Source organism: Oncorhynchus gorbuscha, unplaced genomic scaffold, assembly GCF_021184085.1.
Source record: "Oncorhynchus gorbuscha isolate QuinsamMale2020 ecotype Even-year unplaced genomic scaffold, OgorEven_v1.0 Un_scaffold_460, whole genome shotgun sequence".
Lineage (NCBI taxonomy): Eukaryota > Metazoa > Chordata > Actinopteri > Salmoniformes > Salmonidae > Oncorhynchus > Oncorhynchus gorbuscha.
Genome location: NW_025745298.1, coordinates 310,131 through 331,941, shown reverse-complemented (window position 1 = coordinate 331,941; position 21,811 = coordinate 310,131). Strand labels below are relative to the sequence as shown.

Here is a 21,811-nt window from a genome sequence, read left to right as displayed (position 1 = left end):
AAGGGTTCCACAAGAGTTCTTTGGCTGTCCCCCTAGGAGAACACTTTTTAGTTCCAGGTAGAACCCTCTGTAGAACCCGCTTTGAAGAAACAAAACGGGTTCTTCAAAGGGTTCTCCTATGGGGACAGCCGAAAAACCCTTTAAGGTTCTAGAAAGCACTTTTTTTTCTGAGGCTGCACCATCAAGTGTCAAGCAAATATGAACATCCAAAACATTACTTTAAAAAAGAAAACACTGGTAATGGACAAATCAATTTTGCAACAGAGACAAATACAAGGTTTTCTTGTTTACTGGCCTTGGCCAACCACTAATAGAGAAATACCAACTCAAACAATACATGTATTTAAACCCACATCTCCAGTACTTGTAAGAGCGGGGCTGTGCTTTCAGAACATATTGTGTATTCCATCCAAACCGTATTCATGCCATTTGTAGAAGATCCACAGGCGTAACAAAGTAACAACACAGACTCGATGGATATTGTGAGGAATGTCAATCTACGCTGCAGATCTCCACCATACAGTCGATAAGAGCACCTCCTCCCAGCTGCCCACTGCATTGAGGCTCGGAAACACTGTCACCACCGATAAATACACCATCGTTGAGAATTTCACAGCATTTTTCAAGAGCTGGCCATGCTTTCCAGCTGGCTACCACTACCCTGGTCAACAGCCCTGCACCACCCACAGCAACTGGCCCATGCCTCCCCCATTTCTCCTTCACCCAAATCCAGATAGCCGATGTTCTGAAAGAGCTGCAAAATCTGGACCCCTACAAATCAGCCGGGCTAGACAATCTCTTTCTAAAATTATGCGCTGAAATTGTTGCAGCCCCTATTACTAGCCTGTTCAACCTCTCTTTCGTATCGTCTGAGATCCCAAAAGATTGAAAAGCTGCCGTGGTCATCCCCCTCTTCAAAGGGGGAGACACTCTAGACCCAAATTGCTGCAGACCTATATCTATCCTACCCTGCCTTTCTAAAGTCTTCAAAACCAAGTTAACAAACAGACCATTTCGAATCCCACCGTACCTTCTACGAGCTGGTCATGGGTGCACCTCAGCCACGCTCAAGGTCCTAAACGATATCATAATCGATAAGAGACAATACTGTGCAGCTGTATTCATAGACCTGGCCAAGGCTTTCGACTCTGTCAATCACCACATTCTTATTGGCAGACTCAACAGCCTTGGTTTCTCAAATGACTGCCTCACCTGGTTCACCAACTACTTCTCAGACAGAGTTAAGTGTTTTATATCGGAGGGCCTGTTGTCCGGACCTCTGGCAATCTCTACGGGGGTGCCACAGGGTTAAATTCTTGGGCCGACTCTTTTCTCTGAATACGTCAGTGATGTCGCTCTTGCTGCTGTTGATTCTCTGATCCACCTCTACGCAGACGACACCATTCTGTATACTTCTGGCCCCTCCTTGGACACTGTTGTAACTGACCTCCAGACGAGCTTCAATGCCATACAACACTCCTTCCATGGCCTCCACCTGCTCTTCAATGCAAGTAAAACTAAATGCATGCTCTTCAACCGATCGCTGCCTGCACCTGCCCGCCCGTCCAGCATCACTACTCTGGACAGTTCTGACTTAGAATATGTGGACAAATACAAATACCTAGGTGTCTGGTTAGACTGTAAACTCTCCTTTCAGACTCATATTAAACATTTCCAATCCAAAATCAAATCTACAATCGGATTCCTATTTCTCAAACAAAGCATCCTTCACTCATGCTGCCAAACATACCCTTGTAAAACTGACCATCCTACCGATCCTCGACTTCGGCGATGTCATTTACAAAATTTACCTTCCACACTCTGCTCAGCAAATTGGATGCAGTCCATCACAGTGCCATCCGTTTTGTCACCAAAGCCCCATATACTACCCACCATTGCGACCTGTATGCTCTCGTTGGCTGGCCCTCACTTCATACTCGTCGCCAAACCCACTGGCTCCAGGTCATCAATAAGTCTCTGTTAGGTAAAGCCCCGTCTTATCTCAGCTCACTGGCCGCCATAGCAGCACCCACCCGCAGCACGCGTTCCAGCAGGTATATTTCACTGGTCATCCCCAAAGCCAATTACTCATTTGGCCACCTTTCCTTCCAGTTCTCAGCTGCCAATGACTGGAACGAACTGCAAAAAAAAAAAAAAAAAATCACTGAAGCTGGAGACTACATCTCCCTCACTAGCTTTAAGCACCAGCTGTCAGAGCAGCTCACAGATCACTGCACCTGTACATAGCCCATCTGTAAATAGCCCATCCAACTACCTCATCCCTATACCATTATTTATTTGATTTATTTAGCTCCTTTGCACCCCAGTATTTCTACTTGCACACTCATCTTCTGCACATATATCACTCCAGTGTTTAATTGCTAGATTGTAATTATTTCACCACTATGGCCAATTTATTGCCTTACCTCCCTTATCCTACCTCATTTGCACACACAGTATGTAGACTTTTTAAAAACATTTCTTCTATTGTATTATTGGCTGTATGTTTGTTTATTCCATATGTAACTCTGTGTTGTTGTTCGTGTCGCACTGCTTTCCTTTATCTTGGCCAGGTCGCAGTTGTAAATGAGAACTTGTTCTCAACTAGCCTAAATGGTTAAATAAAGGTGAAATAAAATAAATAAAAATTGTATCCATAAACTGCCTCTATCTCCACCCTCTCTGTTTCAGTCCCCCTCTCTCTGTCTCCCTTTCACCCCCCCCTGCCTCTCGCCCTCTCTCTGGCTCCCTTTCACTCCCCCCTGCCTCTCGCACTCTCTCTGGCTCCCTTTCACTCCCCCCTGCCTCTCGCCCTCTCTCTGGCTCCCTTTCACTCGCCCCCCTGCCTCTCGCCCTCTCTCTGGCTCCCTTTCACTCCCCCTGCCTCTCGCCCTCTCTCTGGCTCCCTTTCACTCCCCCACCTCTCGCCCTCTCTCTGGCTCCCTTTCACTCCCCCCTGCCTCTCGCCCTCTCTCTGTCTCCCTTTCACCCCCCCTGCCTCTCGCCCTCTCTCTGGCTCTCCATCTTCTCTCACTGTACATTTGGAGTGAACAGCAGAACTCTCTCTGCCAGACTACATTACCCAGCATGCTCCAGTGGGCAATAAGCCCTGGCTGGTGTTATGCCATGCCTAGTGGGCACAGCATGCTTAAACAAACACACTCGCATTAACCCCCAATCTCCGATCGCTCATACACAACACCCTACTGGCCCGGTAGCAGGGGGAGAGGGAGAGGGGGAGGTAGAGAGAGAGAACCAGCCCGGGAGGAGGAAAGAGAGAGAGAACCGGCCCGGTAGCAGGGAGAGGGAGAGGTAGAGAGAGAGAACCATCCCTTTAGCAGGGAGAGGGAGAGAGGGAGGTAGAGAGGGAGGTAAAGAGAGAGAACCGGCCCGGTAGCAGGGAGAGGGAGAGAGAGAGGGAGAGAGAGAGAGAGAGGGAGTGTGTTTCTGGCAGCGTGTTCAGCTTCCAACAAACTCTCCAATAAAGGCCAGATCCAGACCTGTGTTGGTGTTAATAAGTCCAAATAAAGATGTTCCTATTAAAAACTTCCCTGGTCCAGCCAGAGTGAATACATGAAGAACATCATCTGGTCCCTTAAGCTCTGAATAGATGTTGGACTCACATAGAATCACACTAATACACTTTACAAAGACCTAGTCGTGTCTTTAGAAGGAAAATAAAAGTGTTTGGGAGCTCTTTATGTTCAGACGGGGTTTATGGACTGAAACACGTCCTTGAGTATATCGCTTTGAAAAGCATCAAAAGCAGTAAAACTCCTGAGTGCTCTCTGTCTTCACTCAGACATACGGTCACTTATCTTACAGCACACTTAAGGTGTAGTCATGGGCTAATTAACACACAGGAGCCTAGTCTTTGGGTTGGTCTTTGTTTGCTGATGGCCAAGTCTTCATGACCTTGAGCACACGGCTATGAAAAGCCATCAAAAGACCCATCGACACTGCCGATCTCTTGTCGAGCAGAGAAGAGATGGCGTCGTCACTCAATCGCTCATTCAAATCAGCTTCATTGAACACTACAGTGCCCATAGGCTGAAGATGAGCAGTGTCCTGTGTCCTGTAGCAGTTGTCCCACAGGTAATAATGACCATATCAAACAAGGAAAGACAGCGGTCCTCTGTGTTCTCATCCCATCATATAGACCAATTAGATCGGTGTAGTAAGGGAGATGTAAGGGAGCGCACGGACCAGGTGTTAGACACACACACGGTACACACTCACACACACGGTACACACACACACACACGGTACACACGGTACACACACGGTACACACGGTACACACACGGTACACACGGTACACACTCACGGTACACACGGTACACACTCACGGTACACACTCACGGTACACACTCACGGTACACACTCACGGTACACACTCACACAACCAGCCTTGGTCACTCGAAACTAGAGGTCGACCGATTAGTCGGCATGGCCGATTAATTAGGGCCGATTTCAAGTTTTCATAACAAATCGGTAATCGGGATTTTTGGAGACTAATTATGGCAGATTACATTGCATTCCACGAGGAAACTGTGTGGCAGACTGACCACCTGTTACGCGAGTGCAGCAAGGAGCCACGGTAAGTTGCTAGCTAGCATTAAACTTCTCTTATACAAAACAATCAATCTTCACATAATCACTAGTTAACTACAGATGGTTGATGATATTACTAGGTTAACTAGCTTGTCCTGCGTTGCATATAATCAATGCGGTGCCTGTTAATTTATCATCAAATCACTACTTCGCCAAACGGGGGATGATTTAACAAAAGCACAATCCCTTTCTTAAAATCAATAGAATATACATATATTTTTAAACATGCATATTTAGTTAAAATAAATTCATGTTATAGCAGGCAATATTAACTAGGGAAATAGTGTCACTTCTCTTGGGTTTATTGCAGAGTCAGGTTATTAGAACTGCTTATTAGAACACCCAATATACCCAAAGGTTTATGAAATACAAACGGTAGAGAGAAAGAGTCGAAGCGTCATAATTCCTATAATAACTACAACCTAAAACTTCTTAACTGGGAATATTGAAGAACTGGGAATATTGAAGAACTGGGAATATTGAAGAACTGGGAATATTGAAGAACTGGGAATATTGAAGAACTGGGAATATTGAACTACCAGCTTTCATATGTTCTGATCAAGGAACCTAAACGTTTGCTTTTTTACTTTTCACTTATTGCACTTTTATTTTCCGTGGTTCTGCATTATTTAAACCAAATTGTGCATGTTTCATTATTTATTTTGAGACTAAATAGATTCTATTTATGTATTATATTAAGTGAAAATAAAAAGTGTTCCAATCAGTATTGTTGTAATTGTCATAATTACAAATATATACAGTGGGGAGAACAAGTATTTGATAACCTGCTAAATCAGTAGTGTTTCCTACTTACAAAGCATGTAGAGGTCTGTCATTTGTATCATAGGTACACTTCCACTGTGAGAGACGGAATCTAAAACAAAAATCCAGAAAATCACATTGTATGATTTTTAAGTAATGAATTTGCATTTTATTGCAGGACATAAGTATTTGACACATGAGAAAAGCAGAATTAATATTTGGTACAGAAACCTTTGTTTGCAATTACAGAGATCATACGTTTCCTGTAGTTCTTGACCAGGTTTTCACACACTGCAGCAGGGATTTTGGCCCACTCCTCCATACAGACCTTCTCCAGATCCTTCAGGTTTCGGGGCTGTCGCTGGGCAATACAGACTTTCAGCTCCCTCCAAAGATTTTCTATCGGGTTCAGGTCTGGAGACTGGCTAGGCCACTCCAGGACCTTGAGATGCTTCTTACGGAGCCACTCCTTCGTTGCCCTGGCTGTGTGTTTCAGGTCCTTGTCATGCTTGAAGACCCAGCCACGACCCATCTTCAATGCTCTTACTGAGGGGAGGTTGTTGGCCAAGATCTCGCGATACATGGCCCCATCCATCCTCCCCTCAATACGGTGCAGTCGTCCTGTCCCCTTTGCAGAAAAGCATCCCCAAAGAATGATGTTTCCACCTCCATGCTTCACGGTTGGGATGGTATTCTTGGGGTTGTACTCATCCTTCTTCCTCCAAACACAGCAAGTGGAGTTTAGACCAAAAAAATATATTTTTGTCTCATCAGACCACATGACCTTCTCTCATTCCTCCTCTGGATCATCCAGATGGTCATTGGCAAACTTCAGACGGGCCTGGACATGCGCTGGCTTGAGCAGGGGGACCTTGCGTGCGCTGCAGGATTTTAATCCATGACGGCGTAGTGTGTTACTAATGGTTTTCTTTGAGACTGTGGTCCCAGCTCTCTTCAGGTCATTGACCAGGTCCTGCTGTGTAGTTCTGGGCTGATCCCTCACCTTCCTCATGATCATTGATGCCCCACGAGGTGAGATCTTGCATGGAGCCCCAGGCCGAGGGTGATTGAATGTCATCTTGAACTTCTTCCATTTTCTAATAATTGCGCCAACAGTTGTTGCCTTCTCACCAAGCTGCTTGCCTATTGTCCTGTAGCCCATCCCATTCTTGTGCAGGTCTACAATTTTATCCCTGATGTCCTTACACAGCCCACTGGTCTTGGCCATTGTGGAGAGGTTGGAGTCTGTTTGATTGAGTGTGTGTACAGGTGTCTTTTATACAGGTAAAGAGTTCAAACAGGTGCAGTTAATACAGGTAATGAGTGGAGAACAGGAGGGCTTCTTAAAGAAAAACTAACACGTCTGTGAGAGCCGGAATTCTTACTGGTTGGTAGGTGATCAAATACTTATGTCATGCAATAATATGCAAATTAATTACTTAAAATCATACAATGTGATTTTCTGGATTTTTGTTTTAGATTCCGTCTCTCACAGTTGAAGTGTACCGATGATAAAAAAATTACAGACCTCTACATGCTTTGTAAGTAGGAAAACCTGCAAAATCGGCAGTGTATCAAATACTTGTTCTGCCCACTATATATAAAAATCGGCATTGGCTTATTTTGGTCCTCCAATAATCGGTATCGGTGTTGAAAAATCATAATCAGTCGAACTCTATTAGAAACAGCCGTTGATTTTGGACATTTGAAAAAAACGCACACGCACACACACACACACAAACACTAAGATCTAGTCATGGTTTTGTATCTGGGGTTTAGATCCCCTACTGTGTGGTGCTGTAATGTGCTGTTTTGGTCTGAGAATCATACAGGGGTTTCTAAAATGAAAGGTGGGGAGCGGTAGGGGGTAGGTGAACAGCACGCTCCAATAAAATACAGATTTATGCATCCCTGGGTAGCACTTTTTGAGGTTTACAATATTTATCCAATACACAGCTAGACACACACACACACACACACACACACACACACACACAAAAGCATTCCTTCAAACTCACAGTCAAATATTAATTCCACAACTAAACACACACCAAACCAAAACCGTTCGCTCTCTTCGTCGCTGCTAGTCAAACACACAAAACCAAAACCATTCCCTCTCTTTGTCGCTGCTTGTCAAGCACACACAAACTACATTTTTGCTCAAATGTCACCTTTCACACAAAACAACAAATGACTGAACAACTTTGTGGGATTTGAATATGATTTCTAGCTGTGTCAAAGTCAACATTATTTTTCACAAAAAAAGGAGTTGCGTGGGCGGATGCATCAATCCTCACAATGTCTCTGTGTGTGTTCAACTTCTCTTTAACAGTACATTAAGAAAGCACAGACCGGCATGGGCCCATATACTGATCTCTTTCAACCTGCCCAACCAGATTGTTTAATGGCTGGTTCTTATGTAAGGCTGTTATCTTGACCCACAGCACACAGAGAAAGGGGTTATATAAATGTAGGGTTAAGTAGAGTACAGTGTAGCTTAGATTTAGAGATTTAAAGGACTTTGATCTGAAACAGGGAGGAGAGGAAGACTGGCATTTTTAACCCAAAGTTCAAATACATTGATGACATATTTGTCAAACCCTTTAGTACTGCTTTACCGAGCTGAGTTAACAGCAGCACCTTAACAACAGCACCCTAAAAGCAGCACCCTAACAGCAGCACCTGAACTTGCAACCTTTAGGTTACTAGTCCAACACTCTAACCACTAGGCTACCCTGCCGCTTAACAGCAGCACCTTATCAGCAGCACCCTAACAGCAGCACCCTAACAGCAGCACCCTAACAGCAGCACCCTAACAGCAGCACCCTAACAGCAGCACCCTAACAGCAGCACCTTATCAGCAGCACCCTATCAGCAGCACCCTAACAGCAGCACCCTATCAGCAGCACCCTAACAGCAGCACCCTAACAGCAGCACCCTAACAGCAGCACCCTAACAGCAGCACCCTAACAGCAGCACCCTAACAGCAGCACCCTAACAGCAGCACCCTAACAGCAGCACCCTAACAGCAGCACCCTAACAGCAGCACCCTAACAGCAGCACCCTAACAGCAGCACCCTAACAGCAGCACCCTAACAGCAGCACATCATCTCCAAATACAACTTTGGAAAATATCTTCCTAAATAGTGTCTAGAGTTTTTTTTAAGTGAGTAAAAATTAGATTTAAAATGTAATTTGCTCTGGTTTTAGGGAGTGTGTGTGTGTACAGCACAGATGGGCAAAGAGGCTCAGTGTCTCTGCAGAAAGGACAGGGGATTACTAGTCAGTGCAGTCAAAGGGCAGGTTCTAGCTAGTAGCTACACATGGCACCTCAGACACACAACTGCACACACACACACATTGTGCTTATCAATCTCAGGAGTCTGTGTGTGAGTGTGTCTATAGTCCTTTAAATCCCTACATCTAAACTCTGTACAGTCTGTTCTCAACTTAACCCTGAATGTATATAACCCGTCTGTCTGTCTGTCTGTCTGTCTGTCTGTCTGTCTGTCTGTCTGTCTGTCTGTCTGTCTGTCTGTCTGTCTGTCTGTCTGTCTGTCTGTCTGTCTGTCTGTCTGTCTGTCTGTCTGTCTGTCTGTCTGTCTGTCTGTCTGTCTGTCTGTCTGTCTGTCTGTCTGTCTGTCTGTCTGTCTGTCTGTGTGCTCGGGTTAGTGGAGGCAGACTGCGGGGCGAAGGTACACCTGATAAATGACAACACATGTTTTTCAAAAACCCCCACGAGAGAATTAACTAGATGAGAAAGTAGGAGGCAAATCTCTGGGGAACCCATCTGTGATACTGAATGACCAGATATCTGGTACCTAGAGAGAGGGATGGAGGGAGAGAAACACTGAGGGATGGAAAGGGAAAGAGAGAGAGAGAGACAGAGATGGATTTTAAAGTGTTAGAGACTAAATGTATTCCTCTGACCAACTGTAGAAAAATCCCCATTAACTATGAAGTCTTTAAGTCTCCACGTCTCTCCCTTTCTCAGCCAAGCGGTTATATAGACACCATTACACATGTGCCAAATCAATTACAGTGGAGCAGGAAAAAGACACAGCAGCTGATGACATCAACCTTTGTGCTCTAGGATACAGAAGGCCTATGCTGTTCACCGACATCAACCTTTGTGCTCTAGGATACAGAAGGCCTATGCTGTTCACCGACATCAACCTTTGTGCTCTAGGATACAGAAGGCCTATGCTGTTGTTTGTGCTCTAGGATACAGAAGGCCTATGCTGTTCACCGACATCAACCTTTGTGCTCTAGGATACAGAAGGCCTATGCTGTTCACCGACATCAACCTTTGTGCTCTAGGATACAGAAGGCCTATGCTGTTCACCGACATCAACCTTTGTGCTCTAGGATACAGAAGGCCTATGCTGTTCACTGACATCAAATAAGCCCTAGGGCAAATATGCATCCAGTTAGAGTCACCATGGAAACGTGGTGGGAGGCTGATATTGAACATACTGCATGAAACCTACATTACATACGTGGGATAAAGATCACTACACCCAATCCAACCTCCTAAACACAGTCCAGTGAGTTTATTGACATGCAACAACACGATGTAAAGCCTCGATAGACACGCTGCCTGACATCCCTGAAAAACACATCTGCTGTGACAGAAGCAGACGAGGTTCAATGTCCACAGTGAAATGTTCAACTGTTATTTGGAAAGGAGATAATAAAACACTTAGGCCTACTCTTAAGTTGAAAATAAACATTTGTTCTTGTTTCTCAAGTGAGCCCGGCAAGAGAAAATGTGTCTAGATGTGTCTTACGATGGTACCTACTGGTTCAATTATTATTTTGGAAAAAAAGATCCTAAATTGAGATGAAACGGTGGTCAAGGCTGCGGGTCAGTCCGGTTAGCCAGGCAGCAGGGCAGGGGCCAGGAAGATTTTCACACAGAACAAGATCAAGCTGTAGGTAGGTCTGTAGCCTAACACCTGATACAGGCTGTAGGTAGGTCTGTAGCCTAACACCTGATACAGGCTGTAGGTAGGTCTGTAGCCTAACACCTGATACAGGCTGTAGGTAGGTCTGTAGCCTAACACCTGATACAGGCTGTAGGTAGGTCTGTAGCCTAACACCTGATACAGGCTGTAGGTAGGTCTGTAGCCTAACACCTGATACGGGCTGTAGGTAGGTCTGTAGCCTAACACCTGATACAGGCTGTAGGTAGGTCTGTAGCCTAACACCTGATACAGGCTGTAGGTAGGTCTGTAGCCTAACACCTGATACGGGCTGTAGGTAGGTCTGTAGCCTAACACCTGATACAGGCTGTAGGTAGGTCTGTAGCCTAACACCTGATACGGGCTGTAGGTAGGTCTGTAGCCTAACACCTGATACAGGCTGTAGGTAGGTCTGTAGCCTAACACCTGATACGGGCTGTAGGTAGGTCTGTAGCCTAACACCTGATACAGGCTGTAGGTAGGTCTGTAGCCTAACACCTGATACAGGCTGTAGGTAGGTCTGTAGCCTAACACCTGATACAGGCTGTAGGTAGGTCTGTAGCCTAACACCTGATACAGGCTGTAGGTAGGTCTGTAGCCTAACACCTGATACAGTCTGTAGGTAGGTCTGTAGCCTAACACCTGATACAGGCTGTAGGTAGGTCTGTAGCCTAACACCTGATACAGTCTGTAGGTAGTAGGTAGGTCTGTAGCCTAACACCTGATACAGGCTGTAGGTAGGTCTGTAGCCTAACACCTGATACAGGCTGTAGGTAGGTCTGTAGCCTAACACCTGATACAGGCTGTAGGTAGGTCTGTAGCCTAACACCTGATACAGGCTGTAGGTAGGTCTGTAGCCTAACACCTGATACAGGCTGTAGGTAGGTCTGTAGCCTAACACCTGATACAGGCTGTAGGTAGGTCTGTAGCCTAACACCTGATACAGTATACTGCCAAGGGCAGGAGTGTTGCAGAGGGATGGATATACAGATATAGATATATGCTACTGATAAAAGGGAGATTACAAACTGGGGGTTGAAAAAGAGGAAACCTGTAGTTTTAAAGATCAGAACGAAGTTGATCATAATCTCCCAATGACACCGGATCTACCGATTTAACCGGATTAAACAAAGCTAATGAAACGAGAGAATATTGGGGGAGGGGAAATAGGGAAATCCAAAATACCCATATTGTTATTAAAATAATGTCATTATGCTGTTGCCTATTAATGTTAGTCTATTGAAGAAACGTTGGACCGATTATCAAAGATTAAAATAGAATGCATTGCATTGTGTGGGATAACGCAGCTTTCCAAAACAACGGAATGTCCACTGCATCGGTTTACATCACAACAACAAGCTATACCGAAATGGGAAAAACATTTTCCCTAAACAATCGTTTGCTGTGAACTGCTACAAAACAAAATCTAAACTGCAGAGTTGTACAGCATCAGTTACATTGTAACGAATGATTTCAACAAGTACTACAACAAGAACGAACAGTCCATGTTTTCAACCGTGGCCAGCGAGATGAAACGCAGTGTGATTTTCTTTGTCATCCCCCACCTTCCCTAAAATACTAAAATTATTTTCTGTGACATTTCCCCAATGCAGCAATGCGCGTTCCCTGGTGCCGACGTCCAGGGCAACAAGGTAACGCGCAACACCAATCCCGGTTTCAATTCTGAAGGTGGAACGCGCACTGCCCTCCCCCAACAATAATATAGTAGGCCTACAATAAAATGAGCAGCGCGCACACAGGCACAGAAAACCCTTTCTCATTTGCCGAGATACAATTCCATCTGGACACGTGACACGCCCTGCTTTACAATAAATAAACAGCAAAAAAAAATGACAAATTGTTTCCTCACTTTCAAATCACTAATACCCGATAAAAACACCTTTATCACATCCACATACAATAACAACATAACGTCCATATCGCTGAAACACATGGCAATAAGATCCAAAGCTTTAAAAAACTTTTAACTATATATTTGGGCAGGTCCGGGGGAGGCGGTCGGTGTTGAGACGCGAGGCAACAACAAAAATGACAGCTCGCTCCGCTCAGCACCCTGGCTTGCGGACCGCAGCAGCAGCGTCCGTTTTTCCCCAGGACACAACAGCCAAGCCATTTAAGTGTTTTCTCCCCAAACCACGCGCACCCTGGCTCTCCAGCCGAACCTCCATGCAAGGCGAAACGAGCTTACCTACACAGTGAATGAGTTTGTGTCGCCACGAGTCAAGTTCCTGCCGAAAGCCGCGCCTCTCGATCGTGCATTGCTGCCTTTTGCACAGACTCGCCATTTTCTACCGGGCCCTCCCGCGGACGCGCACATTCTGCTAGGTGCTTGTGCGCATACGTCACCAATACTTTTTGAGGGTTATGGGTGGAGTACAAAATGTAGGGGGGACTTATAGCTGCAGCATCCGCTCACGGTCCCACCCACCACCACCACCACCACCCACCCGATAGTCCCCCCAACATCTCAGTTCTGTTGAGAGAATGAACGTCAGTGATGGAATTTAAACCCGCAACAAAGGCATATGGATCAATAAAGAGACGTATAGATTGAATTGACAGTGTGTAGGCTATGGTCTAAATGAGTCAAATCTGTGTCAGTGCGGGCATCAGTGCGTTATGAGTTTTAATAACGCGCCGTGGGTAGCCTATACATTGCAGTGGTATTTAGATAGATAATGTACAGCCAATGTGTTTCCATATAATCGTCATAATGAAAGAAAGGTCAATGATTTTACCATATATTTAATACATGTAAACAGGAGATGATGATAATTCACCATTAACATATGCAGGGAAGAGAACCTTTGTATGACGGTATGAACAGAGATTATTATTCATATTTCTGGCTGTGTGTGTTGTTGTATGATAAGTATAATCAACTTTATACTGAATCGAAATTACACTGTTCCTACCGATATTTGAGAGACTGCTTGGCTTTGGTTCTATTCTGTTCTTTCATCCTATTCTAATCTTTTCCAATTCTTTAACATTCTATTCAATTACATTTGATTCCAATTATATTTCAATTATATTTCATTCCAATGTATTATATTATTTCTAATTCTATATTACTGTAATACTGTTCGACCTCAGTCAAAGGGGAAAGAAAGGGGGTTTCTAAATTCTAAACCCAGAAGGAGTTTGTCAAACCCCGTCTGTTACAGCTTCTTGACAAAGACGGGTCCATTTTCACATCCGTGTTTTTTTTCTTCATCAGGTTTCCTACAACTTAATCACATTAATTCAATTGCGATCTTTATGACTTCCTGTTTGCCATGTGGTATGTTTCAGGAATAAAAGAATGTCCCCTCTACTTTGCCATATTGGTTTAGATATCATCTGCTTGGTGACAAAACCCTCGCCATCCCTCGCAGCTGTTCTTTTGCGATATAGGGTCAAATAAATCAGAGTTTTCAATGAAACCCGCCACCAAAGTATAATCACCAAATTGATAAACCCAAGTTACATAATATCATTAAAAAGCAGTCTCAATGGTGGTTTATACCTCTTCAGAGACGTGGACGGCACATAAAAGGCAAGGGCAAACGGTTTAACAAGGAGCACTCCGGCTAATTATATCGGCGAACTCTGTTGAATGAGGGGTTGCCCTTCACAAACATGTCTTCCATAGATGCACTGGACGAGGAGCAGACAGCCAATCGGATGAGTGTTTGAATCAAGGTCAAGTGAAAGATGCTCAATAGGACCGCGCCACCTTGGAATAATGCTGAAGCCTCTTGCCAGGAGATGCGAGGCTACGGAAAGCTAATTTTCACTGGAAGGTGTAGAATCATCCACCAACCGGTTTTCTGTCAGTGATGTAGGGAAGGTGGATTCTCTTGGTGTAAAATACATACCAGGTAAATTATTTGATTGTTTAATCGCCGTGGCAATGATGATTTTCTCAATGCTATCTGCCGGCAACCTGAAAGGGAAAATCGCACCGTTACTGTGGCAACATTTTAGACGGGGCATATACATCCTCTATTGTATTGATTCATGGGCTGCATTAAGAGAATAATAATATCTATGAATTACTGGATTCCTTTTCTTATTGTTAAATATATAAAAGTGTTTTGGTTTTATTCAAATGTACTGATGTAACATCATTATATCCAGAGGAGAAAAAATCGGATGAGAATCCTTCAAACGTCCCGGTGTCAGAGACACAGCCTAGTTTACAACAATGAGCAATGGAATATCTCGATGGACTTTCCATTCTTAGGCTATAACTGTGTTCTTGGTCATATTATCTCGCCCTGACCTGAAATCACAGCTATAGTTCGGGTAGGCCATTCGTTCGTTCAGTAGGCTATAGCCTGATCATTCATTTTCATTAGTTGCAAATAGAATAAAGATCACATCATTAAGAAGCCTAACGTCATGACGCTCATATGAATATTTTACGGTCTCTGTACTGCGTACCGCAAAAATAATGCCGAGATCAGCTCTCTGTGTGAGTTAAACCACGGGTTGTCTGGGCGAGCGCTCCAAACTGTGCGTCAAAATGTGTCTCAATCAGGTTAGCGCTCTGTGGGTGTTTGCAGAAGAGTCATGCACCCATTCATTTAGACGGGCACGAAGGACTTTGGGAGGGAGGTTTATAGTATCATAACCCATCATGGTATATATTATCATAACCCATCATGGTATATAGTATCATAACCCATCATGGTATATAGTATCATAACCCATCATGGTATATAGTATCATAACCCATCATGGTATATAGTATCATAACCCATCATGGTATATAGTATCATAACCCATCATGGTATATAGTATCATAACCCATCATGGTATATAGTATCATAACCCATCATGGTATATAGTATCATAACCATCATGGTATATAGTATCATAACCCATCATGGTATATAGTATCATAACCCATCATGGTATGTAGTATCATAACCCATCATGGTATGTAGTATCATAACCCATCATGGTATATAGTATCATAACCCATCATGGTATGTAGTATCATAACCCATCATGGTATATAGTATCATAACCCATCATGGTATATAGTATCATAACCCATCATGGTATGTAGTATCATAACCCATCATGGTATATAGTATCATAACCCATCATGGTATATAGTATCATAACCCATCATGGTATATAGTATCATAACCCATCATGGTATGTAGTATCATAACCCATCATGGTATATAGTATCATAACCCATCATGGTATATAGTATCATAACCCATCATGGTATGTAGTATCATAACCCATCATGGTATGTAGTATCATAACCCATCATGGTATATAGTATCATAACGCCATAATAATTGTGTGTGTGTGTGTGTGTGTGTGTGTGTGTGTGTGTGTGTGTGTGTGTGTGTGTGTGTGTGTGTGTGTGTGTGTGTGTGTGTGTGTGTGTGTGTGTGTGTGTGTGTGTGTGTGTGTGTGTGTGTGTGTGTGTGTGTGTGTGTGTGTGTGTACAACAGGACCTGTGTGATATGACCCTGACAAGAGGATCCTTCACCTATTCCAACGGTGAAGAGTACCATGGGGAGTGGAGGGAAGGCAAGATCCCTCTATCCCTCTATCCCTCTATCACTTTACTAATCCCTCAATCCCTCTATCCCTCTATCACTTTACTAATCCCTCTATCACTTTACTCATCCCTCTATCACTTTACTCATCCCTCTATCACTTTACTCATCCCTCTATCACTTTACTAATCCCTCTATCACTTTACTAATCCCTCTATCACTTTACTCATCCCTCACTTTACTCATCACTTTACCATCCCTCTATCACTTTACTAATCCCTCTATCACTTTATTACTAATCCCTCTATCACTTTACTCATCCCTCTACTTTAACTTTACTCATCCCTCTATCCCTCTATCACTTTACTCATCCCTCTATCACTTTACTCATTCCTCTATCACTTTACTCATCCCTCTATTACTTTACTCATCCCTCTATCACTTTACTCATCCCTCTATCACTTTACGCATCCCTCTATCACTTTACTCATCCCTCTATCACTTTACTAATCCCACTATCACTTTACTCATCTATCACTTTACTCATCCCTCTATCCCTCTATCACTTTACTCATCCCTCTATCACTTTACTCATCCCTCTATCACTTTACTCATCCCTCTATCACACTTTACTAATCCCTATCTATTACTTTACTAATCCCTCTATCACTTTACTCTTTAAACCTCTATCACTTTACTCATCCCTCTATCACTTTACTCATCCCTCTATCACTTTACTAATCCCTCTATCACTTTACTAATCCCTCTATCACTTTACCTTACTCTATCACTTTACTCATCCCTCTATCACTTTACTCATCCCTCTATCCCCTATCACTTTACTCATCCCTCTATCACTTTACTCATCCCTACTATCCCTTTACTCAATCATTTTACTCATCCCTCTATCACTTTACTAATCCCTCTATCACTTTACTCATCCCTCTATCACTTTACTCATCCCTATATCCCTCTATCACTTTACTCATCCCTCTATCCCTCTATCACTTTTACTCATCCCTCTATCCCTCTATCACTTTACTCATCCCTCTATCCCTCTATCACTTTACTCATCCCTACTTTATCCCTCTATCACTTTACTCATCCCTCTATCACTTTACTAATCTCATCCTCTACTTTCACTTTACTCATCCCTCTATCACTTTACTAATCCCCCTCTATCACTTTACTCATCCCTCTATCACTTTACTCATCCCATCTATCACTTTACTCATCCCTCTATCACTTTACTCATCCCTCTATCACTCTATCACTTTACTCCCTCTATCACTTTACTAATCCCTCTATCACTTTACTCAAACCTCTATCACTTTACTCATCCCTCATCCCTTATACTTTCATCCCTCTATCACTTTACTCATCCCTCTATCACTTTACTAATCCCTCTATCACTTTACTCATCCTCTATCACTTTACTAATCCCTCTATCACTTTACTCATCCCTCTATCCCTCACTATCACATTTACGCATCCCTCTATCACTTTACTCAATCTTTACTCATCCCCTATCAATCCCTCTCATACTAATCCCTCTATCACTTTTCTTTAATCCCTCTATCACTTTACTCATCCCTCTATCACTTTTACTCTATCACTTTACCATCCCTCTATCACTTTACTCATCCCTCTATCCCTCTCACTTTACTCATCCCTCTATCCTCTATCACTTTACTCATCCCTCTATCCCTCTATCACTTTACTCATCCCTCTATCATCCCTCTATCACTTTACTAATATCCTTTACTATCCCTCTACACTAATCCCTTACTAATCCCTCTATCACTTTACTCATCCCTCTATAACTTTACTTTACTCATCTGTCCTCTAATCCCTCTATCACTTTACTCATCCCTCTATCACTTTACTCATTCCTCTATCACTTTTCACTCAATTTATCCCTCTATCACTTTTATCCCTCATCCCATCCCTATCACTTTATCCTCTATCCTCTATCACTTTACTCATCCCTCTATCACTTTACTCATCCCTCTATCACTTTACTCATCCCTTCACTTTACTCCTCATCCTTTACTACATCCCTCTATCACTTTACTAATCCCTCTATCACTTTACTCATCCCTCTATCACTTTTATCCCTCTAACTTTACCCTCTATCACTTTACTCTTTATCCCTCTATAACTACTTACTCATCCCTCTATCCCTCTGTCACTTTACTTTCATCCCTCTATCACTTTTACTCATTCCTCTATCACTTTACTCATCCCTCTATCCCTCTATCACTTTACACATCCCTCTATCACTTTACTCATCCCTCTATCAATTTACTCATCCCTCTATCACTTTACTAATCCCTCTATCCCTCTATCACTTTACTCATCCCTCTATCACTTTACTAATCCCACTATCACTTTACTCATCCCTCTATCACCCTCTATCACTTTACTCATCCCTCTATCACTTTACTCATCCCTCTATCACTTTACTCATCCCTCTATCACACTACTAATCCCTCTATTACTTTACTAATCCCTCTATCACTTTACTCAAACCTCTATCACTTTACTCATCCCTCTATCACTTTACTCATCCCTCTATCACTTTACTAATCCCTCTATCACTTTACTAATCCCTCTATCACCTTACTCTTTACTCATCCCTCTATCACTTTATCCCTCTATCACTTTACTCATCCCCTATCACTTTACTCATCCCTCTATCACTTTTTACTCATCCCTATATCCCTCAATCATTTTACTCATCCCTCTATCACTTTACTAATCCCTCTATCACTTTACTCATCCCTCTATCCCTATCACTTTACTCATCACTTTACTCATCCCTCTATCACCTCATCCTTTACTCATCCCTCTATCCCTCTATCACTTTACTCATCCCTCTATCCCTCTATCACTTTACTCATCCCTCTATCCCTCTATCACTTTACTCTTTACTCCTATCACTTTACTCCCTCTATCACTTTACTCATCCCTCTATCACTTTACTAATCCCTCTATCACTTTACTCATCCCTCTATCACTTTCATCCCTCTATCACTTTACTAATCTCAATCCCTCTATCACTTTACTCATCCCTCTATCACTTTACTCAATCCCTCTATCACTTTACTCATCCCTCTATCACTCATCCCTCTATCCCTCTATCACTTTACTACTCTATCACTTTACTAATCCCTCTATCCTTTACTCATCCCTCTATCTATCACTTTTACTCTATCCCTCTATCACTTTACTCATCCCTCTATCACTTTACTCATCCCTCTATCACTTTACTCATCCCTCTATCACTTTATCCCTATCTCACATCCCTCTACTAATCCCTCTATCACTTTACTCATCCCTATATCCCTCTATCCTTCTATCACTTTACTCAACTCTATCCCTCTATCCTCTATCACTTTACTCATCCCTCTATCACTTTACTCATCCCTCTATCACTTTACTAATCCCTCTATCACTTTACTCAATCCTTTACTAATCTATCATCCCTCTATCACTTTTACTCATCCCTCTATCTTTATCTTTACTAACTTTACTCATCCCTTTCTATCCCCATTTATCACTTTACTCATCCCTCTATCACTTTTATCCCTCACTCATCCCCTATACTTTACTCCTCTATCATTTTATCCCTCATCCCTCTATCACTTTACTCATCCCTCTATCACTTTACTCATCCCTCTATCACTTTACTCATCCCTCTATGCCTTTATCACTTTCATCCCTCTATCACTTTACTCATCCCTCTATCCCTCTATCACTTACTCATCCCGCTATCACTTTACTCATGTCTCTATCTTTACTCATCCCTCTATTCCTCTATCACTTTACTAATCCCTCTATCACTTTACTCATCCCTCTATCCCTTATAGCTGGTCTCAGACAATCCTGCAGGTGAAGAAGCCGGTGTGGGGGTCCTGGGCTGGCATGGTTACACGGTTACACATACTGCCAAATACTCTAAAAGGATGTCGGAGGCTGTTTATGATAGAGAAATTAACATTAAATCCTCTGGCAATAGCTCTGGTGGACATTCCTGAAGTCAGCATGCCAATTGCACACTCCCTCAAAACTTGAGACATCTATGGTGTTATGTTGTGTGACAAAAAGGCACATTTTAGAGTGGCCTTTTATTGTCCCTAGCACAAGGAGCACCTGTGTATCACCTGTGTAATGATCATGCTGTTTAATCAGCTTATTGATATGCAACACCTGTCAGGCGGGATGGATTATCTTGGCAGAGGAGAAATGCTCACTTACAGGGACATAAACACATTTTGAGAGAAATAAGCTTTTTGTGTGTATGGAACATTCCTGGGATATTTTATTTCAGCTCATGAAACATGGGACCAACACTTTGCATGTTGCGTTTCTATTTTTACTCGGTATAAATACAACATTTATGTACTCCAACCGTACACGTCAGACATGAAAGTAAAGTTAGCAGGTACTTTACATGCTCCATTCCCCCTCTGGATGTATTTCTCACTGTGTCAGCCTCAGGTGTCTGGAGGTTTCAAACGAATCAAAAGTCTCAACTCAGTCCAGATTGTTGCTTCTGAGTAAACAGCAGAGAGGAGTGGTAGGCTGGAGCCTAAGGGTGTGTCGTCTGTACTAATTCTAGGTCACAAACAGAATCCGTATCCACCGGCAATTCTCTACAGACTATATACCATCTGCTGTCATAGCGACAACACACATACAAATACACAAGCAAACAAATACACACACACACACACAGCCGCGTAATATCCACATTAACGCTACACTGACCAAACCAGTATTTGCAGTTTGACAAAAACACGATACGTCACGGTAGCCCCAGAGATAAAGGATGCCATAATAACTAGAGAACAAGTTTGGAGCTATTTTAGAAAACCGTTCTGTTTAACTGATAACATATGGTGGCTTCAGAGGTCAGAGGTCATTTGGTGTGTCTGGTGTGTTGTTTAATTCCCTTGTTGTAAGGGTGATTGTTTGTGTTGACAGGTATAGCTAACAGGTTGAAGTGGGACACACAGGAGACGGGCTGACTGATGGCATATCTTTTAGCATCTTTTATTATCCACCGTTCAAGTCTGTTATTAGCTAAGAAAGGCAACTTTGAGAGAGATGTGTGTGTGTGTGTGTGTGTGTGTGTGTGTGTGTGTGTGTGTGTGTGTGTGTGTGTGTGTGTGTGTGTGTGTGTGTGTGTGTGTGTGTGTGTGTGTGTGTGTGTGTGTGTGTGTGTGTGTGTGTGTGCGTGCGTGTGGGAGGGGGTGTCAGTGCACTAGGACTATTGATTGATATAAAAGCCGACAAATTCAGCTAAAGCTAAATTAGCATGGCAACCGTGGCAACCGTGACCTAACGACAAGATTGGCCCCGACGACGCGATGCTAAGAACCGTTCACCAGATTAAACTCTGAACTGATTTCTGGAATCAAACTAGACGAAAGGACAGACGGGCAGTTTGTAAGTACAGTAGTGAACACAGTCTATTAGCTGGTCCGAAGCTTGGCCTTTAATTAGTGCTTTTATTGTTTTACACTGTGTACTTTTTTTTCTACATTTTACGGCTTCTTGTTTGCTTATAATTATTTTCATTGTATTGTTTTAATGTTAAGTGTGTTGCTATTTTTAATGCACTTTAAATACAATTTTAATTGGATTATAGTTGATCCAGTAGCACTACTGCTTTAGCTAAACTAGTAAGGCTAATTACTCTGTACAATAGGGGAAATGAATTAGTTGTAATACTAGGGGGAAATGAATTAGTTGTGATACTAGGGGGAAATGAATTGGTTGTAATACTGGGGGGAAATGAATTAGTTGTAATACTGGGGGGAAATGAATTGGTTGTAATACTAGGGGGAAATGAATTAGTTGTAATACTAGGGGGAAATGAATTGGTTGTAATACTAGTTGGAAATGAATTAGTTGTAATACTAGGGGTGTTACG

The 21,811-nt window shown here is 42.9% G+C and overlaps 1 protein-coding gene across 2 annotated transcripts in view; it reads right to left on the bottom strand.

Annotated features, from left to right (window-relative positions):
- lcor (ligand dependent nuclear receptor corepressor) overlaps positions 1-12,688 on the bottom strand; it is a 111,964-nt gene extending 99,276 nt beyond the window's left edge. For both annotated transcript variants that reach the window (XM_046333555.1, XM_046333556.1), the window contains exon 1: positions 12,549-12,688. In XM_046333555.1, coding sequence (XP_046189511.1) covers positions 12,549-12,645 — 97 coding nt within the window. In that variant the 5' untranslated portion in view covers positions 12,646-12,688. The remainder of the gene's footprint in view (positions 1-12,548) is intronic.
- Positions 12,689-21,811: the final 9,123 nt, after the last annotated feature.